This window comes from Oncorhynchus gorbuscha, unplaced genomic scaffold (assembly GCF_021184085.1).
Source record: "Oncorhynchus gorbuscha isolate QuinsamMale2020 ecotype Even-year unplaced genomic scaffold, OgorEven_v1.0 Un_scaffold_2076, whole genome shotgun sequence".
Taxonomy (NCBI): domain Eukaryota; kingdom Metazoa; phylum Chordata; class Actinopteri; order Salmoniformes; family Salmonidae; genus Oncorhynchus; species Oncorhynchus gorbuscha.
In genome coordinates, this window is record NW_025746672.1 from 67,501 (window position 1) to 75,000 (window position 7,500).

The window sequence follows — 7,500 nt, forward strand, 5'->3', positions numbered from 1 at the left end:
CACCAAATCTCTCCCTTCACCTAAAATGTCTGCAGAATCAATTGAGTGGTGCAGTTAAACCGTGTCTAGCAGAGGCTAAGAGCCTCTGTAACATATAGGCCATGGCAACACACCAGCCTCTGTGTTACACATTCCTTCTCATTGACTATCGGATATCTGTGTTGTCCACAGCTTGAGTGGGAATGAATGGGGGGGGGGGGTTTCACCGCAAATTCCTTGATGTAACTCTATCGCCAGGTAAGTAACAGCACTGCGCTGACTGTAGGATGTAAAAACAAAACCTGGGGACATTAAAGGTGAATTAAGCCTCATGTCTTATTGAGGCAAGAGTGTGGTTTTTTTAAATGAAAAGAGAGACCAACTGCCAAGGTCTGCAGGGTCTCTGGGATGTCTATGGGAGAGATGGAAGACAGGACTTGACCTTGAGCTGGAATACAAAAATATGACTTTGTGGAGGATCAGACTCGGTGTGTGTTCTGCTTACAAGCTCAAGTTCACCATTTGCAATTACAAGAAAACATGTCATTTTTTTAGAACTCTTAAAGCAGTCCTGGGGCCGTGTAATCAGAAGGACAACACTGATTCATGTGTAAAGGAAGTCCTGGGGCCGTGTAATCAGAAGGACAACACTGATTCATGTGTAAAGGAAGTCCTGGGGCCATGTAATCAGAAGGACAACACTGATTCATGTGTAAAGGAAGTCCTGGGGCCGTGTAATCAGAAGGACAACACTGATTCATGTGTAAAGGAAGTCCTGGGGCCGTGTAATCAGAAGGACAACACTGATTCATGTGTAAAGGAAGTCCTGGGGCCGTGTAATCAGAAGGACAACACTGAGTCCTGTGTAAAGGAAGTCCTGGGACCATGTAATCAGAAGGACAACACTGATTCATGTGGAAAGGAAGTCCTGGGGCCGTGTAATCAGAAGGACAACACTGATTCATGTGTAAAGGAAGTCCTGGGACCATGTAATCAGAAGGACAACACTGATTCATGTGTAAAGGAAGTCCTGGGGCCGTGTAATCAGAAGGACAACACTGATTCATGTGTAAAGGAAGTCCTGGGGCCGTGTAATCAGAAGGACAACACTGATTGATGTGGAAAGGAAGTCCTGGGGCCGTGTAATCAGAAGGACAACACTGATTCATGTGGAAAGGAAGTCCTGGGGCCGTGTAATCAGAAGGACAACACTGATTCATGTGTAAAGGAAGTCCTGGGGCCGTGTAATCAGAAGGACAACACTGATTCATGTGTAAAGGAAGTCCTGGGGCCGTGTAATCAGAAGGACAACACTGATTCATGTGTAAAGGAAGTCCTGGGGCCGTGTAATCAGAAGGACAACACTGATTCATGTGGAAAGGAAGTCCTGGGGCCGTGTAATCAGAAGGACAACACTGATTCATGTGTAAAGGAAGTCCTGGGGCCGTGTAATCAGAAGGACAACACTGATTCATGTGTAAAGGAAGTCCTGGGGCCGTGTAATCAGAAGGACAACACTGATTCATGTGTAAAGGAAGTCCTGGGGCCGTGTAATCAGAAGGACAACACTGATTCATGTGGAAACGAAGTACTAAGTTACAACATGGTTGGACTTTCCTTTAGTCCCAATGATGATAATGGACTGAGTGTCACTTCTCTTTGTTCTAAACTAAATATAGACTCTGAATAGGTGTCACTTCTCGTTCTTCTAAACTAAATATAGACTGAATAAGTGTCACTTCTCGTTCTTCTAAACTAAATATAGACTGAATAAGTGTCACTTCTATAGATTCTGAATTGTAAATGGGAAATTGTGCCACTCGGCCCCGCCCCCCAGTGCCAGTCTTACCTGGGCACACAGGTGTGTGTGTGTGTGCTGTAGAAGGTGCCGTGTGGACACACACAGCCCTCCTCACACTCCTCTCCACAGTGCTGCTGCGTGGACAGGGCGGAGCAATGCCGTTGGCACGACGACACACAGGTTCCGTACTCCATGGTATCTGGGCATGTTACCTCTACAGGGGAAGGATATATACTGACAGTCAATAATATCACCTCTACAGGGGAAGGATATATACTGACAGTCAATAATGTCATCTCTACAGGGGAAGGATATATACTGACAGTCAATAATGTCACCTCTACAGGGGAAGGATATATACTGACAGTCAATAATGTCACCTCTACAGGGGAAGGAGACTGATATATACTGACAGTCAATAATGTCATCTCTACAGGGGAAGGATATATACTGACAGTCAATAATGTCACCTCTACAGGGGAAGCAGACTGATATATACTGACAGTCAATAATGTCACCTCTACAGGGAAAGGAGACTGATATATACTGACAGTCAATAATGTCACCTCTACAGGGGAAGGAGACTGATATATACTGACAGTCAATAATGTCACCTCTACAGGGGAAGGAGACTGATATATACTGACAGTCAATAATGTCACCTCTACAGGGGAAGGAGACTGATATATACTGACAGTCAATAATGTCACCTCTACAGGAGACTGATATATACTGACAGTCAATAATGTCACCTCTACAGGGAAGGAGACTGATATATACTGACAGTCAATAATGTCACCTCTACAGGGGAAGGAGACTGATATATACTGACAGTCAATAATGTCACCTCTACAGGGGAAGGAGACTGATATATACTGACAGTCAATAATGTCACCTCTACAGGGGAAGGAGACTGATATATACTGACAGTCAATAATGTCACCTCTACAGGGGAAGGAGACTGATATATACTGACAGTCAATAATGTCACCTCTACAGGGGAAGGAGACTGATATATACTGACAGTCAATAATGTCACCTCTACAGGGGAAGGAGACTGATATATACTGACAGTCAATAATGTCACCTCTACAGGGGAAGGAGACTGATATATACTGACAGTCAATAATGTCACCTCTACAGAGGAAGGAGACTGATATATACTGACAGTCAATAATGTCACCTCTACAGGGGAAGGATATATACTGACAGTCAATAATGTCATCTCTACAGGGGAAGGATATATACTGACAGTCAATAATGTCAACTCTACAGGGGAAGGAGACTGATATATACTGTCAGTCAATAATGTCACCTCTACAGGGGAAGGAGACTGATATATACTGACAGTCAATAATGTCACCTCTACAGGGGAAGGAGACTGATATATACTGTCAGTCAATAATGTCACCTCTACAGGGGAAGGATATATACTGACATTCAATAATGTCACCTCTACAGGGGAAGGATATATACTGACAGTCAATTATGTCACCTCTACAGGGGAAGGATATATACTGACAGTCAATAATGTTACCTCTACAGGGGAAGGATATATACTGACAGTCAATAATGTCACCTCTACAGGGGAAGGATATATACTGACAGTCAATAATGTTACCTCTACAGGGGAAGGAGACTGATATATACTGACAGTCAATAATGTGTTCTCTATAGGGGAAGGATATATACTGACAGTCAATAATGTCACCTCTACAGGGGAAGGAGACTGATATATACTGTCAGTCAATAATGTCACCTCTACAGGGGAAGGAGACTGATATATACTGTCAGTCAATAATGTCACCTCTACAGGGGAAGGATATATACTGACAGTCAATAATGTCACCTCTACAGGGGAAGGAGACTGATATATACTGACAGTCAATAATGTCACCTCTACAGGGGAAGGATATATACTGACAGTCAATAATGTCACCTCTACAGGGGAAGGATATATACTGACAGTCAATAATGTCACCTCCACAGGGGAAGGAGACTGATATATACTGACAGTCAATAAGCTGTTACTTATCATTCAATTAACTTTTTAGTCAAAGAAATAGTGTAATTTCACCAGATCTACAACTGTAAACGTTTAACGTCTAACGTGTATTTCTGTACCAGTTGGTGTCACAAACCTCGTTTGTTTACATTTATAGAATTGAACTTCCTGAACCCCCAGTTCACATACTAGTACAGAGTACACATGACTCACTAAAACAATACTGTCTAAACATACAATACTTAAAGCCATGAATCACTATTAGTCTGAACAATACTGTCTAAACATACAATACTTAAAGCCATGAATCACTAGCAGTCTGAACAATACTGTCTAAACATACAATACTTAAAGGCATGAATCACTAGCAGTCTGAACAATACTGTCTAAACATACAATACTTAAAGCCATGAATCACTAGCAGTCTGAACTATACTGTCTAAACATACAATACTTAAAGGCATGAATCACTAGCAGTCTGAACTATACTGTCTAAACATACAATACTTAAAGGCATGAATCACTAGCAGTCTGAACTATACTGTCTAAACATACAATACTTAAAGCAGATTGAAAGTAACATCCAGGGCCAGACCACAGTACTCACCACAGTCAGGTACGCTGGCTCTGAACTCCGTGATGACAGAGTACTTCCTGCACTGTCTAGCATAGTGGGCCAGGGAAGAGCAGAGGCAGGGCTGGCCACACTTACAGGTGTCTGCTTTACACTGTTGGTGAAAGGGCACCGGACTCAGGTACTCATGACACGCTGAGAACAACTCCTGGTTCAGGATGTCACACATCTCAGAGGCGTAGGATGCTATGGGGTGGAGGGGGAGGAGGAGAGAGAGAGAGAGAGAGAGAAAGAGCAGGAGAGAGAAATAGAGAGAGCGTGAAAGAGAGAGAGAGCGAGAGAGAGAGAGAGAGAGAGAGAGAGAGAGAGAGAGAGAGAGAGAGAGAGAGAGAGAGAGAGAGAGAGAGAGAGAGAGAGAGAGAGAGAGCGAGAGAGAGAGAGAGAGAGAGAAAGGAAGAGAGAGAAAGAGCAAGAGAGGGAGAGGGAGAGAGAGAAAGAGAGAGAGAAATAGAGAGAGAGAGCGAGAGAGAGAGAGAGACAGAGAGAGAGAGAAAGAGCAGGAGAGAGAGGGAGAGATAAATAGAGAGAGAGCGTGAAAGAGAGAGAGAGTGAGAGAGAGAAAGAGAAAGAGCGAGAGAGAGAAAGAGCGAGAGAGAGAAAGAGAGAGAGAGAAAGAGCAAGAGAGAGAGAGGGAGAGAGAGAAAGAGAGAGAGAAATAGAGAGAGAGAGAGAGAGAGCATCTCTGTTTAAGTTTGAGTTATTTTGCAGTGAGGGTTCTAAAACACATAAGGAAAATATTTATTGAAAGGCATGACATGTTTCTATTTGATAATGACGTAGGAGGACTTATGGTTTAGAAGGACACGTACCTGCTTGCTGATGCGTGTCACATGGGTCAAGCTGGGGAACACTCTGGCTGGGGACACAGGCAGAGGATACCCTCCAGGCGTTGCCAAACAGGTGAGGGGTGCTCTCTATCATACCAGACGGGGACCTGGGGAGGGCAGGGGAGGAGAGGTATGTCACAACATCAGAGATGGACTACCTTAGTGTTTCAGAAGGAACCCAGAGCTGGGGGAGGGCAGGGGAGGGCAGGGGGAGGGCAGGGGGAGGGGAGGGGAGAGGAGGGGAGGGGGGCAGGGGAGGAGGGGGAGGGCAGGGAGGAGGGGAGGACAGGGGAGGAGAGGTATGTCACAACATCAGAGATGGACTACCTTAGTGTTTCAGAAGGAACCCAGACCTGGGGAGAGCAGGGGAGGAGGGGAGGGCAGGGGAGGGGAGAGGAGGGGAGGGGAGGAGGGGGAGGGCAGGGGAGGAGGGGGAGGGCAGGGGAGGGCAGGGGGAGGGCAGGGGAGGGGGAGGGGAGGGGAGGAGGGGGAGGGCAGGGGAGGAGGGGGAGGGCAGGGGAGTAGGGGGAGGACAGGGGGAGGAGAGGGGAGGACAGGGGAGGAGGGTGAGGGCAGGGGAGGAGAGGTATGTCACAACATCAGAGATGGACTACCTTAGTGTTTCAGAAGGAACCCAGACCTGGGGGAGGGCAGGGGAGGGCAGGGGGAGGGCAGGGGAGGGGAGAGGAGGGGAGGGGAGGAGGGGGAGGGCAGGGGAGGAGGGGGAGGGCAGGGGAGGGCAGGGGGAGGGCAGGGGAGGGGAGGGGAGGGGAGGAGGGGGGAGGGCAGGGGAGGAGGAGGAGGGCAGGGGAGTAGGGGGAGGACAGGGGAGGAGAGGTATGTCACAACATCAGAGATGGACTACCTTAGTGTTTCAGAAGGAACCCAGACCTGGGGGAGGGCAGGGGAGGAGGGGGAGGGCAGGGGGAGGACAGGGGAGGAGGGGGAGGGCAGGGGGAGGAGGGGGAGGGCAGGGGAGGGGAGGGCAGGGGGAGGAGGGGGAGGAGGAGGAGGACAGGGGAGGAGGGGGAGGGCAGGGGGAGGAGAGGTATGTCACAACATCAGAGATGGACTACCTTAGTGTTTCAGAAGGAACCCAGACCTGGGGGAGGGCAGGGGAGGGCAGGGGAGGGCAGGGGGAGGGCAGGGGAGGGGAGAGGAGGGGAGGGGAGGAGGGGGAGGGCAGGGGAGGAGGGGGAGGGCAGGGGAGGAGGGGGAGGGCAGGGGGAGGAGGGGGAGGGCAGGGGAGGAGGGGGAGGGCAGGGGAGGAGGGGGAGGGGCAGGGGAGGAGGGGGGGAGGCGGGGAGGAGGGGAGGCGGGGAGGAGGGGGAGGGCAGGGAGAAGGAGGTGTGTCATAACATCAGAGATTTCAGAAGGAACCCACAACAAATTCTTGCATGCACACTACCCGGTTTGGTTCTGGTGGTCAGAGGTTTTGCAGATCTGGACTGCAGGGGAGGAAGGATGTACTCATTCACAACACAATAGTTCTGTGATTCAGCTATATTATATATATACTATACTATTATATACTGTATATACTGATACATGTTGTTGTGATCCAAAACATCTACCATTTACAGTACATAATAATAATAATAATATATGCTTTTTAGCAGACGCTTTTATCCAAAGCGACTTACAGTCATGTGTGCATACATTCTACGTATGGGTGGTCCCGGGGATCGAACCCACTACCCTGGCGTTACAAGCGCCATGCTCTACCAACTGAGCTACAGAAGGACAGTACATGGCTGTGAAGTCACAGTACATTTCAACCATTACATTAAACCCGCAGAGCTGTACCCGCCTCACCCTCCCTGCCCCTCCCTCTCCCTGCCTTAGCCAGCTCACGAAACAGGAGTATCCTTTCTCCCAGAATGCCACAGCAAGGGCCGTGCCAGCCAGAGAGAGCAACAGAGAGCCACCCGGGGGGCTGGAGGTCAAGGGTCAGACAGACACACTTACAGGAAGTCAGAGAGAATGAGGGAGGAGAGAGAGACAGAAAGAGAGAGACGGAGGAGAGAGAGAGAGAGAGAGAGAGAGAGAGAGAGAGAGAGAGAGAGAGAGAGAGAGAGAGAGAGAGAGAAAGAGAGAGAGAGAGAGAGGGAGAGAGAGAGAGAGAGAGAGAGAGAGAGAGAGAGAGAGAGAGAGAGAGAGAGAGAGAGAGAGAGAAGAGAGAGAGAAAGAGAGAGAGAGAAAGAGAGAGAGAGAGAGAGAGAGAGAGAGAGAGAGAGAGAGAGAGAGAGAGAGA

At 48.4% G+C, this 7,500-nt stretch overlaps 1 protein-coding gene across 1 annotated transcript in view; it reads right to left on the reverse strand.

Moving 5' to 3' along the window:
- Positions 1-7,500, reverse strand: part of LOC124024921 (otogelin-like) — a gene marked incomplete at both ends in the record, with an annotated part of 86,757 nt that overhangs the window by 64,488 nt on the left and 14,769 nt on the right. The window contains 2 exons of the mRNA XM_046338654.1: positions 4,393-4,605; positions 5,229-5,353. Coding sequence (XP_046194610.1) covers positions 4,393-4,605; positions 5,229-5,353 — 338 coding nt within the window. The remainder of the gene's footprint in view (positions 1-4,392; positions 4,606-5,228; positions 5,354-7,500) is intronic.